At 39.0% G+C, this 20,030-nt stretch overlaps 1 protein-coding gene across 2 annotated transcripts in view; it reads right to left on the reverse strand.

The window, feature by feature from the left end:
* Positions 1 to 20,030, reverse strand: part of REV1 (DNA-directed DNA polymerase) — a 264,062-nt gene that overhangs the window by 14,761 nt on the left and 229,271 nt on the right. The window contains exons 21-22 of one of the 2 annotated variants that reach the window (XM_089830019.1): positions 6,520 to 6,657; positions 5,780 to 6,402 (exon numbers count right to left, since the gene is read on the reverse strand). In XM_089830019.1, coding sequence (XP_089686145.1) covers positions 5,780 to 6,402; positions 6,520 to 6,657 — 761 coding nt within the window. Of the gene's footprint in view, positions 1 to 5,779; positions 6,406 to 6,519; positions 6,658 to 20,030 lie in introns of both variants that reach the window. The other variant, XM_089830018.1, reaches the window with a different exon arrangement.

The following is a 20,030-nucleotide window of genomic DNA, read 5'->3' on the forward strand; positions in this document are numbered from 1 at the left end:
CAATACATGATTCTCAGGATCATAGTTTTTTTCTTTCCTAGTAACGTTTGTACAGTTTACTTGCTGCTTTGTATTTTCAATGCAATTAGATCTATACTGTCCAAATTTTTCACATTTGAAGCATTTTATTTTGGATATATCTTTCTTAGGTTTGTCATTTCTTTGATTACCCTTCTTCTTCTTGAAGTGCTTCTTCTTACCTTTATAGGAATTTGTGTTGAGAACATGAAGTTCTTCATCTTTAGTTTTCACTTTTCCTCCTTTCTTAAGTTTCCTAGATTCTTCTTGAAGGCAATGTCCTTTAAGTCTATTGAAGTCTAGAAGATTGTCTCTAGCACTTACTCCATGTGAGAATTTTTCCCATGAATCCGGTAACCCATCTATAGCCACAAGTGTTAGCTCTTTGTCTTCAATTACAGTCCCTATACTTGCAAGTTCATCTCTTAGACTAGCCACCCGTTAGGAAGTATGAATTAATAGATTCTCCCTTCTTTATCTGTATATCATTTAGTTGCCTCTTTAGTGCAAGGGTTCTAGTTGCATTGTTAACCTCATATGCCTTCATCATATTAAATGTTGTTTGATGTTTCATTAGCATAGGTACTATTTCATTTTTCACTACATCTAATATGACTTGCATGGGTTTCCTTTTTCCGTTACTCCAAATAGTTTTATGAAGATCAACATTAGGTTGCTTGGATTTTTTATCAACATACTGTTTTACATCATTGTCTTCAAGAATCATCATGCTTTTGAATTTCCAAGCAACAAAGTGTTTTTTTCCATCAAACCTATCCTTGGGTCTGATTGCCCTCGCCATTGAAGGTAGATTAATGATGCTAGATATTTGAAGTCTGATTGTTAATTTGTAGAGCCTAGGTTCGACTACCAGAGCTCTGATACCATGTAAAGTTTCTACAAGTTCTGAACAATCAAATTGATACAATGCCTTAAATCTACTTGTTGAAGATGATCTTTTGTATATCAGACTTGTATGAAGTGTTACCAATAGCATTAAATCTATTCCAGAAATGTTCTTATCCCTGCAATACATTGTATATGGCTATAGATGCTAAAGGAGCAGACTTGTATTTTCTGTGTATCCTTTATCCACATCTACACCCTACCTAAATACAACAACCAAAGGGCATGTCCTTGAAAAGGCATGTCCCTCTCTAGGTCGACTTTATTTCATGCCAAGAAATTGGTGGCTATTATTTGATAACTATTGGTTAGTAACTAAACTAGCCTTGTTTATTAATTTAGTTATTAACAATACTGCCCAAAAGAGACACTGATTATAAGGAAGGGAAATAGCAATTTTATATAGGCCTGTATAGACTGATCTTGATCGATCTAGAAGTTCAGATTAGTATATTATCAGAGTTACATGATATAAACTTAACAAGATCAAGTTGTCAAAATGCAAATCAAGACCAAGATATATTACAACTACATAAAGGAGTATCAAAAGGAAAGATTAAACGTCAACTTCGAAGGATTGAGAATCAAGATTTTGTTCATCAAGAGTCACTTTCTAACAATCAAGCAAGAGATATTTACAATTCTAAAAGACATTTTCTGAAGCCAAGATCAAAGCACATAAGACTAAATAGATCAAGATAAGGATGATGAGGTGGCAATTGGCTGTCCTCTCCAATCAGAAATTACAATTTCAAGCACAAGCAGTTGCAGGATGACAAGTGTCTTATTTTTCTCATTGGTTGGAAAAATCATTATAATTTTCTTATTGGACCATCATTTGATGCCCTCATGTAATTGGTTGGAATTTTGGTAACCCTAATTAGGGGTAGGGATAAATCTCGCCCTTGATCTTCAATTGGTCTTGGTCCTTCCTTGTAATGGAGAAACTATAAAAGGCCGAGGCCTTCTCATTTGTAAGGAGTTAGACAGATAATAAAGAGCTAGGAGATTGAAGTAGCTTGGCTAAGGGAGAGACTTGATCAAATTTTTTCTATGATGATTTTGAAGTAATGGATAATTCATTGTTGGTTCTCATGGTGATTTACTTAAATATCACTTTGAAGTGTTGTATATTTCCCTCAATCTTTAGCTTTGAGTAGATTTATTTTCATATTTAAGTAGTTTAGTTAAATGAAAGTGTTGTGGATGTTTATTAGCATGACTCAAACAAATCCAGCCACTAGCCTCTTGGTGATGGTAAGAGGCCTTGTACACGAAACAAATACTACTCTTCAATGCCATGTAGACGATGGTAAGATGCCTTGTACATGAAACAAGGCCTCTTCAATACCACTAGCATGACTTAAACAAATCCAAGCCACTAGATTGAATGTACTTAACTTCAATTGATAGTAAATTTTTAGTTTGCATCCGTTTCATGGGATTGAAGAGTAGATATTGACGTGAAAACCATTCCGGGGGTTTCTTACAAGCTTGCACTAGGTGGGTGGAGTCGTTGATTAAGCTGCATCTACTACAATCTAAGTCATCCTTTGTTCCTTGCAATCATAGTTAGGAGTAGGATAAGTGGAAGTTAAGTTGAAGATCAAAACTAGATTTCATTGCACATTGTAAAGCCAAGCCTTCAGGAGTGTAAGTAGTTGGTATCCATTGAATGATTAGCACAAGTCCCCAAAGTGATAATCAGAAAAACACATTATTTCACTGAGCGAATATCCACAATAGAAGGAAACTTGCAGTCATTTCATGATCTTATTTTGAAGCTTAGCATGAGCAATGACCTTATATCAAGAGAGGATTGAATGTTTGATGTTTCACCCCTAAACAATGGGTATTTGATTATGCATGTTGTGCTGGAATAAAACTCACATAAACAAGTTGCATAAGTTCTCAACAAAATTTAAAATTATGCCTTAAACAAAGTAATACATGCAAATTATTTGTGTGTAACTATTAATAGAGCTTCCAAATACTAGTAAATAAAAAAAAGTTTGCAAGATATCATAGGCAAAATTCTTGTTTGCAGTGTTTCCTACAAATTTTTTGCCTATTTAGGTGTCAAATAGCTAGTGCACTCGTTGGCGATAATTGCAATGCTTCTGCTGCTCCAATTCCTAGTGCTCTATGATAGGTTAATGGTGTTTCACACCTTCATTTGGCATCGCCTATGGAGTCATCTGTGATTTTCACTACTTTTTCTCCTCTACATTTCAGCAAAGACCATGGTTATGGTAAATGATTACACCCATGCCAAAATCCTGAAGGAGTTCACAAGGCTTTTACTGCTGCAACTGCAATAGGGAACAATGACAAACCCTCTAAAAAAATGAGAAATTTCTAAAAACTCTAACGGGATTGTTGATTAAAGTAGGCTCATCCAAACCTTTGCTAAGCCCATGGAACTAAATTTTGGTGATGACATAGAAAGAGAATTATATAAAAACAAAGATTTATTTGCAGAAATGGAGTTAATTTATAGGTTTAGCCTTTTAGGACCTTGTCTACTAGACTTACATGTGCAGATTACTAAAAATAATAGCCTGTCCTGAAAACTAAACTTAAAATTTACCTGTGTGCTGGCAAATTCTTTATTGGTGATATTTAATTGTGTGGAGGATACAAATACTATCTATTGGCTTACGGTCAATATGTGCTCTTGATTCAGCCATGGAACCCACATTTCAACCCTTCAAATCTTTCACCAACGTTGTACGGAGAAGCATATTCGACCCCTTGGTATGCATCTCGAGGATTGGGATACAGCTCTAGTATTGGAGATGTTGATGGAGATGTACTTGCTTGAAAGAGAAGTCTACTTGCTGTCTCCTTCCATTTCTACCAAAATAGGTAAAAAACCCTAAAACTATACAATAAAAAGAAAAAAAACAAGTTGGAAAAGCAAGAAAATGTGTCAGGAAAGGAAGATAACATCATTCTAGGTGTGTTTTTGGCATTTCCTAACAACACAATGTTATGGGAGGGAGGTTGATTGACAGGGTTTGGACTTTAAAGCCATCATTGAGTCATGTATTATAGGTATAAGCCTTATACAACACAATTTTTTTCAATGATTAGTGATGCCTTAGATTTATGATTGCTAGGAAGAATAAGAGGGCCTGGATCACCATTTTCTATACAGCCACAGGATCATAACTAAACATTGAATGGTTTCTATTTTGAAAACAATCACAGAACTACAAGAAACATGAAATGCATCTCACTCAAAATTTGCTTCCCATTTCATTCTTAGTTCATATAAGCCAAATAACAACAAGACAAGACAACATTTTGATTAACCTCAAAATTTGATTTCTTAATATTAGTGAAATGTGATAGAAACATAAAAGAAAAAAGCGACAACTGGTGAATGAAGTTCTATAATGGAATTCCTTAATTAGATTATATCTATATGAATTATCATAGTGCCTTGGAATTACTGATCAGAGTATGAAAGCTCCCTTTAAGATATGGGTATCAATAATATGAAGTAATAAAAAGAAAAGCCTTTCTAAAAGAGTAATCTTTTATCAAAATTTCAAATTCCAAAAGGAAATGTTTCAAAAACTAAAGCAACATATCTTATAGGTTCTTCAAGACTGCTTGAATCTGTTTCCATCTGTTCTCAATAGGTACACTTCGTAGGTGGGGAATAACAATGCTTGTAACTGTTATGAAAGTATTGTGATAGTGTTCTCGGGCCAAAGTGTATAAATGGAACACACACAATGACATGTAAGCTTTGTGAAATATCACAGCAAGGTTTTTACACAATGGTAAGGACTTATTTCAGTCGCATACCTAGAAAAGGTGTTGATCCTTATGCAAATGAGGTAGAACAATATCATGATTGAGAGAGGGTTCACAACAAAGTTTCTAATTTAAGCTATCATGCTCAACAGAAGGTGCCACTACTAGATCTCAATAAAGATAGAGTCAGACGTGGATGTGTCTACCAGAAATGTTAATGGGACAACAAAAGCTCAAGATGTACAAGCAAAATATTCTTGCATGAGCCCACACATTGGCAGCTCAAACTCAATTGGAAGGTTATTTTGATGTGCAAGGATGTGGCACGCTTCTTTTATGCAACTAGAATAGCATTTAATGTTCCTTGCTCACCATTCTCCGTAGAGATGGTCCAAGTTGGGTGTGAAAAAACTCCACAACTCTCTAATTGAAAAATAAAAAGCTCAATTACAGAAACAAATTAAACTGATTGAAATAGTGTAATCTACAGAAAGGTGCAGTACTGTGACGGATAGGTGGACAGATACTAACAATTGTCCACTACTTAAGTGGTTCAACTTCCCAACCTACCACTTCAATTCTGGAGTGAATATTGCTTTGAACTGGTCGGGGATTTGTTGGACAACAATATGTGTGCATAAAAGGAATTAAACTGTGACCAAGAGAAACCTATTAAGAAGAATGCTGCTCATCATCGTCAAATTGTTTAGAACTCTGTGGATGAACACAAGACTCAGATACGCACCCAGAAAAAGAAAAACTATGAATAGATGCATGTTAAATTCCTCAACTCTATATGAATCTCCTATTGGATTTTAAAATTCTTCAAAAATCAACACTCACAAGAAACATTTGATTTGAAACTAATTTAGCATACTTTCGACAAAATGCAGTCAATTCGCTTCTCCCTTAAGCACAGGAAAGAGATTATACACAATAGTCAGAACACTTTTCATCAGCCCCTTTTTCAGAAAAATCCACTTCTAGAAAATAACTTAGAATTACAAGCATTTAAGTATCTGGCAGAAATGCACTGCCTTTATGGCAGATTAGGTAAATGCAGATGACTTTAAATGTGAATATATACCTTTTAAGTAGATGAACACAAAAGTGAATCTCCTCAATATCATTTTTAACTTTTTCCCTGATATACTGTATGAGTAGATCTGAACATTTTGTAACAGATTCGTCCTCTATATCTGTACACGAAACAAATTCCTCTGGAAGTGAAGATACCAGACACAGCAAAACGGAAGAGAGAGACTTGGAACAGTTATCTCTACAGTAGCATTGCGACATTTTTTGAAGCAATACACAGCTGCTATGTCTAAAATCATTCACCCATTCTGGGGCATTCTCTTTGCAAAAGCTTCTTTCACAGCATGTATCACCTTTCAGACCAACTGTCACACAAGAATTAGTGGGTTTGTCTTGTTCAATATGGAGGATGTCAGAATCTTCCCTTTCACATGGCAATGCATCTTCATGTTGAGCCACCATTGGTCGATGAGCAGGAAGAGAGTCCTGTATATAACGCTGAATATCAGTTGGTAGTTCCTGCAAAGTGTTGATATCCACTTGACTCATAGAGAGAGAGACAGTATCATCATTGCTGATCTGCCTAGCAACTTTATCGATCGACTTAATCATGAATTCAGGAGTGTCTGAATTTGAGGAGCTTGCTTTGTCCAGACCCTTTTTATGAATGCCCTGCTTTGAAATTGAAAATCAGAAGGAAAGAACAAAAAATTAAGACTTGAGAATTTGCATTTACAAGAGTGCAAAAGAAATTGCATGATATACAATTCCTCGATTTGATATACTGACCTGAGATCTGCTATAAGTATTTTTCGTTTGAAAATTAATAGGGCTATTCTTCTTTTTTACTGCATTAGTAGCAGTATAATGTTGCTCTATCTCAAGACGCAGAGACAATGGCAAGGCCAAAAGTACAGAAGGGTCCAACTGCGTGTCATTAAAATACTTTATACATTAATTACAGATAAAATCTTTTGCATTGTGATTGAACTCAATTAAAGAGTAACTATAAGCAGTATTCGGGTTGTCTGAATTGTATTTGCCAGTAGCATATTTCTGAGGCCAATAGAGATTCTTAAAGAAAGAATCCTATTTTACACGAGCTAACAGAACGAATGATTTCGTATCTTCCTACCCGACTTCTTTTTTCTAAGAGAGGTTAAAATAAATTGAAAAATGTCAGAGTTAACTCGCTAAAAGCATGCATGAGAAAAGACAAAGTTATCCAAGTCACTTCAAAATCTATATCCAAAGACAATTTATTCATAATGTTCTTGAAATTGTTCGCCATGATGAGTTAATTGTTAACAATGTTGAAAATCTAACAAATACAAAATCCAAATGGTAATTAGCCTCCCACAAACAAATGTTTGTTCTATTTCTGCAAAAACTACATGTTTATTACACCTAGTATTTGCTCCTTGTTTAAATAACCTCAACTTTTGGCAACTCTTGCAGAAATTTATTTAGCATACGATTTCTCAAAAGCATTCTATGGAAAACATAAATCTAGAACAATGCCTCAGTAGGCATGAACAGTCATCTAAGATATTCTGATAAATGGCAGTACCACTCATAGGAAAACAGAGACAGATTTAAATGTAAAAAGACAAACACCTAGCATGAGAAAAGCCATATTGACAACATGTATCAGAAATATACAAGGAGTGTCCTTTTTCTTTATTGGCAAACAAATAGGCAAGTTTTGTGTCCATTGAGTAAATTACAAAATCCAAACTGTACATATTATCTACAGGAAAAAGCAGGCTTAAACAGAATACTGAATCTTTAGATCCCATCAACTGAGTGTAGTAATACTAGATACCTTGTGAAACGTAACAATTCTAAACAAGAGTTAACAAACCTACAAGACCGATGACTATAGATTAGTTATTTTATAGACATATATGTCTTGATGTTTAATGGCAAAACAAATGAAACATCCTCTTAAGAGGCAAATATCACCATTTTGTAGACCATTACAAATCACTGGAAAGATGATAAAACTGAACTCATTTCTTGATACATATGCAGCAATCAGCAAGAGAAAAAACTATTGTTGTTGAGCCTAAAGTTTCTTTACTAGGCAAAAGGGCTCCTTGGCTTTGATAAGTAAAAAGGTAAATTTCATAGAACTTTAAGAATGTTTACAAAATGCTAGTTGTATTGTTGTCTGCTGGAACCCTTAGGCTTGGAGGTAGTACCAAATCTTAGAATTTAGAAAATAATTTATCAAACATAAGTATCAACACAAATTTTTTGAAATAATATACTTTCTAAAATAACACTAAATCGACAAATCTGATAACTCTTTGATAAGCATATACCTCTTCATATAAATAGCAATTTAAAAAGCCCTTTAATAGGTAAAGATTGTCTTTTTCTCGATCACTACAAATTGTTTGATAGGTGATAAAGAAAAGTACATCTGTTGATATAAATGCAGAAAATCAGATTGCATTCCAATTTTAAATGTTAGGAGAATCAATTATCAAACATAGAACATATAGAGTCTATTTTTTCCCTTGGACAACCCTGATTTGTTATATTTGGAAAAAAACTATGAAGATGCATGAATCCACTAAAACTAGAATATAACCCTTAAAGCAAATAGAGTAATTCTGTGTTTAATGTTTCCTCAGCCCAGTACAAAAAAAAACCCTTTGCCTGTACCGCCATAAAAGACACTTAGCCATTGTTGTGTATTACAATTTAAACTTTTTGAATGAAAGATAATTTGGTTGAGCTTTCCAGCATACTTTTTGCCACCATGCGAAGAGCATTAACTTAGAAATGAGGTCCTTGAGATGAGATTGTTAAGTTTGCTGGGTCTGCCCAAGATTGCCCGTTTCGTGAAGTTTCCTAAACGAGATAAATTTACTTCCAGATGGTGCAAATTTCAGATCAAAGAAAGGGTTGTTCTTCACATCAGTCCATGCAGGATTGAACACTTGAAGATTGAGGTTGCTGAATGAAGAATTATTCAAGCTGTGAGTCAAACTGGTAAACTATTGCTGGCAAGTTGGCTAAATTAAACAGTCAGATGTTGTAATTAATGGCAACACTATCATCAGTTAACGTCACTCATAACAAAGATAAAGTTTTGGATATTATAGTGTGAAGAAAATGACTAGATATAACAGAGGATAACAGTTAACAGTCGTATAATTTGCATCAGTGAGCTAGAAAATGAAAGGGTGCAATTTTTTGCTATGGAAGAATAGGGACTCAGAAGTGTGTGTGATGTACTTTGTTTTCCGCATAGGTTAATTAAGAATTGCACACAGATAAAGAATACGAACACGAACAGTAGAACTCTCCTTATTATTATTCGCATATGCCAGAACATTACATTATGCTTCGATGATAAGATCCGATGATAAGATGAATACAATGCTTCCCAAAGGGGTTATAAATACTTTCCCGAAGGAGTCCGTCGGCCAGATACATTATGTCCACTACAAACTATTTACCCGTCGGTTGATACACAATTTCCTTTCCGAAGGGACCCGTCGGCTGATACACAATTTCCTTTCCGAAGGGACCCGTCGGCTGATACACAATTTCCTTTTCGAAGGGACCGTCGGCCGATACACAATTTCCTTTTCGAAGGGACCCGTCGGCTGATACACAATTTCTATTGACAACATCATCCCCCCCAGAAAGAAAAGTCGTCTCCTACGACTACAGAACAAAACTCAAACAACTAATACAACAATATTGATCTGCCACATCACTTTCACATTCATCCCGTTGCATCTATAGCCTTTGCTAACACAATAGTAAATACTAACTCCTCAAGCTGACCTTGATAGCCACCTGTGCTGCTTCCTCTGCTTCCAACACTGGGTCCACTGAGCTAAGTGTCGCTGCACTACCTCCAACTGGATGATTAGCTCCTCCCGAGCTCTCTACGCATCCACCAAGACAGCCTCACGACCAACACCTACTCTCAGTGCCTCTGGTAGACAAACACTCCATGCCTGCAGCAGCTCCAAGTCTTCTCCACTGGCCAGACTCCCACGACTGATATCCGCAACGACTGGGGGTCCAGGGGACAATGCCCCGGCAAGGTCCTGGGGCAGCGAGACCAAATGAGCACTCTGAAACCCACACAAAACTGCACAGAACGCACCATTTCTGCCATTTTCTACCGATTCTACACTCTTTTTGGCAATTGTTGGTTCTTCCTCTACCCTGTGGCATCATCTGTTACTCATTCTGAGCATTCTTGATTTGTCAACGTTTTTTTTTTTTTTTTCTTTTTTTTAGAAAACCTCCAATCACCTTTACACCATACATCCTGCCACTGTATTGACTCCTTATGCAATATCAACGTCCTCCCTCCAAAGTCTGAATGCAATAGAAGTCGCACGCTAAAACCCCACTCTTCAGAATCTGTAATCTTGCAATCCAAATCCGTACACATCATATGCTTGAAAAATCTGTACAATTACCTTGCATTCCAAATTATAATTTTCGTATGCTGTCTTTATTTCCAAATTTTGTACGCCGTACGGCCAAAATCCGCAGTGTCAATGGCTTTCCTCAGAGATCCGTACTGATCAAACCCCTAAAAATCCGTACCGTCACTATACTAGAAATCCATACCATAACTGTTGTTGAAAATCCGTACATTGTATTAAAAACCGTACTACAGCAAAACCATACACCTTCAAATATGAAAAACCGTACAGTGCTGCCTTTTCCTTCAAATATGGAAGCCGTACGGTATTCTTCCCTTCAACTATGAAATCCGTACGGTACTGTTTTCTTCAAATATGGAAACCATATGGCACTTTTCCCTTCAAATATGAAACCGTACGGTACTTTTCCCTGAAAACCGTACGGTGCTTTTCCTTTTTTTTTTTTTTGTTATTTTTTTTTTTTTTGAACTATGTACAATATTTACATATGTACAGTACTTACAATCTTCTTCTCTCAGTTGTTCATCCATGGAGGTGCGTTACTTCTTTCATGGAAGACATTCAACTTTGACCTATTCACTGTGTCAGCAACTTCCTTTCCGTCTAGCATCCATTGTTTTACTGCTCCATTATCACCCATTTCCCGAATTTGATATGATCCAATCCACTTAACTCTGAACTTGCCTGGGTTGATCTTATTCCGTCCATCATCCCTCAACGCCAATTGTCCTGGTTGAAACTTGCTACGCCTGTTCTGTGTCATCTCCATATCGCCTAGTTTGTTCCCGAAGCTCTGTACCATGGACTCCGTCAGCTGCCCCTTTTGGCTGTGAATAACACGTCCACTCCGTACTGCTGCAACTTTTATTAAACCCTTCCACTTTGTTTCCTGTGCAAACCGTATCGTGTGTCTTCCTTGCTTCTGGTACCTTTCTGCTATATTTGTGGTTCGACGTAATACTTTCTTCCAGCGCAGTCATACACTAGAATCTTTCCTTCTTTTGGGTTCGTACTGTATGCTCTGTCCTTCAGCTTCAGTCATACCCGCATTTCCTTCTTCGGCTTTTCTGTGTTGCTTCGAACATTCATTTCCTCCTTCGGCTTCTCCATGTTCCTTCGGACATTCATTTCCTTCGTCGGCTTCTCTGTGTTCCTTCGGACATTCATTTCCTCCTTCGGCTTTTCTGTGTTCCTTCGGACATTCATTTCCTCCTTCGGCTTCTCTGTGTTCCTTCGGACATTCATTTCCTTCTTTCTTACCTTCGTCGATCCTTAGCATATTACAACTTGGAAAGAGCTCGTAATCCTCTATCTGCCAGTGGTAAAGACCATTTACTGAATCCAGATCATCATCTCCTTCCAATCGTAGGACTCCCTCCTGATCGGGTTCCATACTCTGCCTCCTCTCATCATCTTCTCCTTCGAAATCTGACGATAGAGCTTCTTCTCCAATCATCTGAGTGTGTAGATCGATGACATACTTCCGACCTTTTCTTTCAAGTGATAAAGTATTTTTCTTCCAATCGTGTTTTGCCTTGGCTTGTATCAACCACCCCCGGCCCAAAATAGCATCATATCCTCTCCGCTTCAGTGGGATCACGTCAAAGTCCAACAGGAACGGTTGTGTTCCAATCGTCACTGGTTGCGCTGTGAGTACTCCCAATGGCTTGATTCCATGTTGATCGGTTGTTAACAACTGGAAGGTAGGTGGCCACAATGTCAGCTGTCCCAACTTTTTCCAAGTGTCTTCAGGCAACACATTGACACTGAACCCTCCGTCCACAATTGTTTCTGTCAATACAGTTCCGAGAATTCCCATTTCGACGACTGCCGGATGGTGTCCAGATGAGAGGGCTAACAACATTGGATCTTCTGCACTTGCGCCACTTTCCTTCTCCTTTTTGTCCACTGTACTTGCTCCACTTTCTTGCTTCCTTCCATGTTCTCTAGGTAGTTGAGCAGCGGGAACGATGTTTGTGAGTGCCGATCGGAGTTGAGGCATAGTGAGCAATAGATCACTTATCCTGATAGGTATCTCAGCTTGCAAAATTTTCTGTACGATGTTCTGTTCTGCGTAGTTCCGTACGGAGGTACCAGGCGTGTCCTTCAGGTGTGCCATTTCTGCCTGCGTTGCTCTCTGGATCTCTACCCGTGCTTCCTCCAGTTTCTTCTTTTCCTCTATCGAATCAGGGTATAGCTTCGCCTGCTTCCGAGTGATTGCCAGAACTTCTTCCTCGCCTGTCCCGACAGTAATCAAGTTTACTCTAGACTTCGGGCACTTAGCATCGTCATGATCGCCAGGTCCACACCATCGGCATAGCAACTTCGATGTGTTCACTGTTGTGCACTCTCGGGCAAAGTGACCCCACAGATTGCATGCACGGCATTGAACTATTGGTCGGCCATTTGCATCATACTAGATTCGACTTCTTCCGCCATTATTGTTGTTGTTTTGACCGTGCCGGTTGTTTCTGTATCTGCCCGATGTGGCACCTTGCGTACTGGTGTTCCCGTTCCCTCCTGACAGGGATGCCTCTTGCGTGAGGAACACTTGCTGCGGTGTTATTGTTTTCAGATTGAACGAGCATTCCTTTACCGAGTGTCCCATAATCTGACAGATCTTGCAAAATTGCTCTTTCGAGCATGATCCCTTCGTATGGCCTTCTTTCTTGCACTCTGTGCACCATAGGTCGTTGCCCTTAGTCTCCTTGTTCATGTTTTTGAACTCCCTCATCATCCGAAGCATGTCCTTCTGAAGAGCACGAACTTTCTTGCTACTACCTTCATCGTCGCTACTATCTTCTCCTGAAGGTTCGTCATCATTTGAATCGGATGAGCTGGTCTTCTTCTTCTTCTTTGTCTTCTGTTCACTTTCGAGGTTCAATGCCCGATTGTATGCTTCAGTATATGTCGATGGTGGCACGATCTTCATCTTTTTCCGCAGCTTCGGGTGAAGGCCTTCAATGAACCATCTTTTCTAGAGCCCATCTGCAGGCTTATTCTCCATTTTATTGATTAAGTCCTTCAATCTCCTGGCGAAGACCCGTACTGTTTCATTCTTCTTTTTCTTGGTATTGAATATCTCTACTACAATTTCATTATCATCACGCAAAAGTTGAAATTCTGCGATGAACTCCTTCTTAATGTTATCCCAACTGTTTAATTTTTGTGGATCAACATCAGTAAACCAATCAATCGCAACACCCTGTAGGGTAGCGGGAAATTGTCGGATCCATTCGTTTGCATCTGTTATGCCATTTGCCCTCCAGATCGTGTCACATGTTTTACAATGTCGAATGGGATCAGCTGCTTCCTCACCATCAAATTTAGGCAACTTTTCTTTCGGACCTGCCATTATCACTATATGTTGGGGGTTTTGTTGTGTACCTGCGCTGTTTTGCACTCCCGCGTTTTTTTGAGCACCTGCGCTATTTTGAGCTCCCGCGTTGTTTTGAACACCCGCGCTATTCTGCACACTTGCGCTATTTCCAACACCCGCACTGTTTTCTGCACACGCGTTGTTTCCAGCTTCCGCGCTGTTTTCAACACTCGCACTATTTTCAACACCCGCGCTATTTTCAACTTCCGCACGATTTTCAACACCCGCGTTGTTTGCAACACCCGCTCTGTTTTCAACACCTGCACTGTTTTCGACGTCCGCGCTGTTTGGTGAAGAAGAGGGTTCGTCAACCGAAGCTGTTCGTTCCGGAAGTATATCTCGGACGAAGAGGTCACTCCATGCTCGTACTCCTTTGGCACTTCGAGTCGTGCGAGTCGATCTCCTTCTGTCAGGATTCTCTTCCCGTGGCGTATGCAGGTTCAGAAACTCCTCCCTCGCTTCTTCCACCAAATCAAGCCGTTGTCGAGTCTCCTTCAACAATCCTTCCGCACTCCTATTTCCATTGACAATCTTCTAGAATCTCCTTCGGCGCTCTATCTGCTGAGCCAGAATTAAATTTTCTTGTGCAACGCGTATGTCATCTTTTTCCTTCAGCTTACTCTTATCTTTGTTCAACTGATTCGACATTTAATTCATATCCGCCTGCCTGCGTACCAGGTCCATCGGGCAACGGTGCCAAATGTTTTCCGCATAGGTTAATTAAGAATTGCACACAGATAAAGAATAGGAACACGAACATCAGAACTCTCATTATTATTCGCATATGCTAGAACATTACATTATGCTTCGATGATAAGATCCAATGATAAGATGATTACAATGCTTCTCGAAGGGGTTATAAATACTTTCCGAAGAACTTTCCTGAAGGAGTCCGTCGACCAGATACATTATGTCCGCTACAAACTATTTACCCGTCGGCTACATAACAAAAACCTTTCCGAAGGGACCCGTCAGCTGATACACAATTTCCTTTCCGAAGGAACCTATTGGCTGATACACAATTTCTTTCCCGAAGGGACCCGTCGGCTGATACACAATTTCCTTTCCGAAGGGACCCTTCGGCCGATACATAATTTCCTTTCCAAAGGGACCCGTCGGCTGATACACAATTTCTACCGATGACATACTTGTGTTAGCTTATGATAATATGTTAGTTGGCACAAGTTTTGGTTGAATAACTGGATGGCAGTTTGTTATCATGAAGGTAGAGTACACAAGACATAACAGATAGCTTGGCTAAGGCATTGAATTTTGTCTTGAATTATCATATGAGCATGATCAGCTGTGAGGAACATAAGGACTAATCAGATATTGAAGATATCAGTATAGTCAATTTTGGTACACTCTTTATACTACTTGTGATAGTTGTATATTGCTGTAAGGGTAGTGAGCTTATTTTGTATTACAATTCCTAACAGGGTTGCAACCTCTAACAAGGGCATATGTACTAAGTGTATGTAATAAGACTCCTAACAAGGTCAAAACCTCTTACAAGGTATTTTTTATTAGTCCAGCATTTTGTGGGTACCATCCCTACAAGAGTTTTCCCTTGGCCAAGGTTTCGCTAGTTAACAAAATACGGTGTTATGAGTTTCTTTGTGGGATGTTCATTATTGCTATTCAGCTTTGTTATTTATGTATGTTTATGGTTTATAGCTGAAATCCACAATTGGGTAAAAAGTGTTGGAATACTGATTCCCCCCCCCCGCCCCCCCCCCCCCCCCCCTTCAGTATTCCCTAATTCTAACAATTGGTATCAGAGCTCAGTACTGGAAAGAAGTCTAAAAGTTTGAGATTGTGGATTCAATAGATTTGGCAAGAAACTATGAAGCAGCCCTTGAGGAATTATCAGACAAACAATGAAAAAGAGAGAATGAAGATCAAGCTTAGAGATACACAAGATTTCATTAAGAAGCTAAAAGATCATTTTGGAAATTCAACATCTAGGAGGAAGGAGCTGGTAGATCAGGTCAAGGATTCAAACTCAATTGTCAAGCTAAAGGAGGAGAATGAAATACTGCAGTCCCAACATTTCAGCAGGGGTAATCCAAACTTCTTACAAAATGGTTATGAAAAAGAGCACTTTGATATCTGTGAGATACTTAGACAATAACTATTTGAAATTTTGAAAACGATAACATGGTAAACAGCAACCATTTAAATTTGGATCATTGATATTGCACATTTTCTTTCACATAATGCATAAGTTTCTTATTATGCACCCTCGTGCTTGGACAAATGATAGATACACAATGGACACAATTACTGAGCAATACAACACGCAGTACAGAGGAGACATAACAGCAGACTTGTTTGGGATGTTTAAAGGTTTCCAAAAGGAGATGAAGCAGAGATATAGAATCCCTAGATCAGTCGTTGAAAAATACACAGAAACAGTTTGTTTTATGGTGGAAACAAATAATACATGCATAGAGGCAGTAGAACCATGGAAGATCTTCATGCATCCTATGTGCTATGAAGTAGATAAGGAGACCCTTGAAGGCTATGAAGAAGTGATGCTTACATCACCAAAGGATAAAAGTTGTGAGAGATGGGGAACCTACAAGGAAAGTATAGATAGGTCAAAGAGCAACTCTTCAGAGGAACAAGTGGAGAGCAGAGAAAATAGTAGAGAGAATAGCAATGGAAGGATGACTGACAAAGGATGAATGTCAAAAGACAAAGAAGGCAAGTGAAGTTCCCATGAGAACTAAGCTTAAAAATACTAGCAGTGGACAGGATAAGGAGGCTATTACAAAGGCAGCAGGCACACAGGACATTGAAGATGTTGAGATTACTGAGGTAGAAGTTACTCCTAAACCTCTCAGTACACCAAGAAGATCAACCAGATCCACACCTTCAATGAAGATAGAACCACCAGTGAAAAGTGAACCTAAGAGAACACCTAGACCAAACGAAAAGGACCAAGGCCCTAGCCCAAAAAGGTCTAAGGTTGCAGACAGGAAAAAGGCACTGAAGAGCCTACTACTAAGGCACCCGAGGAACCTCAATGTAGTATGTAATAAAGTACTTAGCATTAGTTAGGCTTTTCTGGGTTGGGTGGTTAGGAAGTGAGGGGATGTGTTCGTTGGTTTTCCCAACCAACAAACCATTATATAAGAACTTTGAATTATGAATGATGCACTCATGTTTGATTATCAAGAAAATAAATAACATTTCCTTGCCATTTGGTATTCTAGTACGAATGATAAATGTTCTGTTAGTACTATTGAATCCATGTTGTATTACTCTGTGTATCTTGTGAGAATAACCATTCTACATTTTGCTGTTGTTGCCCAAGTCTGAACCTGAAGGTAGTCAGGGGGGTAGGATGGATTAATGGGAAGACCCTTCCTACCATGTATACAAGTCACGAACAGTAACGGTGAAGATGAGGAAATAACCGAAGAAGATCAACTCACACACGATCTGGTGACGACCTAGGAAGCTTCTGTCGACCAGTACATGTAAAGGGAAGCCCATGGGAGTGCAGTTCTGAAGAGCACGATATGAAACGAACTTTTGGTACAACTAGCAATGTACGATCTACTTGGACAAATTCCTCGACTGTTGGCAAAAAACTTGGTATGCATGGAAGAAGTAAGAGCAAAAACAGAAAAAGAACGAAGAAGGCAACAAGTGCTCCAGTAGTTCGTCAAAAGGACATGGGAACGAGAACTAGAGGAGCGTGATAATTCACAAAAGATAATGAGGCACTAAACCAATTCATGCCCTTAAATCCAAACAAATATTGAGGAAGAAGTCGCCCTAAGGACATTACGCCTCCTACAAAAGGGGGAAAGACGTCGATACCTAAGGGGACGAGGGGACTGCTTCCGAATCCAAGAAGGGTTGATTGAACACACAATAAAATGAATAGCCAATTTGGCTATCTTTGATACACCAGGAAGCAAGGTGCAAAAATTTTAAAACCCCTGCACGCAAGTGCATCGGCAGGAACAAAACTCCAGCCTAGGAGGAGATATTATTGGGACAGACATCTAGGAATCTAGCCCAATAAGAGGAAGCATCCTGTCAAGATGAGGCGTCTTGACAGGAGGGAGCGTCCCGACAGAAGGGAGCATCCCAGCAGGAGGGCGCTTCCCAGTAGGAGGCATCTCAGAAGGAGGGAGCTTCCCAACAGGAGGGAGTGTCCCATCAAGAGGGAGTGTCATGTCAAGGAGGAGCATCCCGACAGGAGGGAAAAATAGTAGAAAAATGGCAATGGACAAATAAAAACTCCCTAGATTTATGGGGGACGACTTGGAGAACCTTGCAAGTCATTGTAAAACATGCATAACCATATGGAAAGAAAATGGAGAGAATGATGCAAATAAATGGCTAAAAGCATTTCCAGCCACATTAAGCGGTATAGCCATTGACTGGTACACCGATTTGGAGACAGGCAAGATAAATACATGGGATAATCTTTATGTAGCCTTTGAAGAAGAATTCAAACTCCTTTGGGATGATGATGAAATAGTGACGGAGATCTATACAAGACAAGGGAAGAATGAATCGGTCAAAGTGTATAGGAGGCTGAATGAATTGATACAAAAGCTTGACAACAAGCTTGTGGATGGACTGAGGAAAAGGTGGTTTATTGAAGGGTTGGCGTCATCCCTAAGGAGAAAGATGAAAATAGTTCCACCATCAACCTTTGTTGATGTATGTACACGTGCAATAAATATAAAAAGTGAGAATAAAACCACCAAGGCCAAAAAACATGGATGCAAGAGTGAAAGCTTAGAAGAAAGCAGGGATGAATCCAAGACCATCCAAGCTCTGAAGAAGGATATGATGTGATTAATGATGGAGGTAACAAGAAGTAAGGAAGACAAAAGAGAAGGGAGGGAACTATGGTGCACAGACTATGAAAAGGAGGGCAATACAAACGGGACATGCCTGCGGAAAGCATTTTGTGAGATCTATCAAGTGTTGGGACATGCAATCAAAGATTGTCCTTACAATCTAAAACACAAAATGCGCAAGTATTCTTCATCCAAGGAGAATAATCCACACCACCCTCTACCCCTCCACGAAATGCAAATACAAAAGCCTCACTAGGAGGATATAGAAATAACAAGCAGGGGACCAACAATAACAACACACCCAGGGGAGCAATCCAATACGACTCTAAAGGAAGACATGTGATCCAATGTAAACGATGCAATGAATGGGGACATTTTGCACACGACTGTCAGAATGGAGGATGGAAAGGAGGAATGTTGTATAAATGGTGTGGACCAAGTAACCATGAGGATGCCAATTGCCCCAGACAAAAAGAGGTGAACATGCTTGAGATTGCAAAACCTAAGAATGAGGTATTAGCCATCACAAGAATGCAAGCTAGGAAACTAGAATATCTAGAAGCAGCTATAGAAAAAGAAAGATTTCAGAAAGCTAGAAGGGACATTAGACATAATATGATAAAGGAAAGAGAAGCAAGTACGATTAAACCCTCAAACTTCCAATCGGTAACAAACATGATGAAACAAGTACTAGAGACCAACATTCTGGTGAAAATCGTGGATCTACTAGAAAATCTACCTCAGTAGCGAGTAGCAATAATACGAGGGGCAAGTATCAAAGCAGTACCCTCCAAGGAAGAGAAGGAAGAGGAAGTGCAAACAGGCAAAGAAACCAACACCTTGTTCACCGAAGGAATGGGGAGGACACTGGCAATAGTGGAAATGGAAATATTGGGATGTAAACTATCCAATACTATTGTTGATGGAGGCTCCGAGGTGGACATCCTATCTGAGGAAACTTGGAAGGCAATAGGGAAGCCTACACTTGGGCCACCTACATTCCAATTGGTGGGCATATACCAACACAAAATTAAACCAATAGGAGCCTCAATGGAGCAAAAGGTAGTAATTGGTACACAACACTTCTTGTTAGACTTTGTAATAATCATCCTAGAGAAGAAAGGGTATGATGTGTTGTTGGGAGGAGCATAGCTAGTGACAGCAAAGGCTACCCATAATTGGAAGACGAGTACCTTGTCCATGGAAGCTGACGACACGAAATATACAATAGATCTAAGGAACCAGTCGTAAGTGAGATCCTGGCATCCGATTTAGAGGTGGGAGAAAGTGGAGGAGTAGAACCAAACGAGGAAGGAGGATTCTAGCTTGGGGAGTGCTTAGAAGATGAAACAAGTTCTCTCAACAACCTGTTTCACTAGCAGACGAGGAACTATGAAGTATTCTAGCTGGAATGTGACATGTTACAGATTGAAGAGGCGGAGCCAGAGGAAAGGTAAAAGAAAGGCTATAAAGTAAAAGAAAATGGGGCCATAAAATTATCAACTCGAGAGAATACTTCAATAAAAGATCTCATTAATGGATCTAAATTAAAATCATATAAGGAAAGAAAGGAACCTACACCTGCATACTTCATAAATATAAAAAATGACAAGGACGAAGTCAAGAGGAAGGTTATAAAAAGCATAATAAAGGACAACCACC

This window comes from Cupressus sempervirens, chromosome 5 (genome assembly GCF_028749045.1).
Source record: "Cupressus sempervirens isolate cs-2001-9-10 chromosome 5, ASM2874904v1, whole genome shotgun sequence".
NCBI lineage: Eukaryota > Viridiplantae > Streptophyta > Pinopsida > Cupressales > Cupressaceae > Cupressus > Cupressus sempervirens.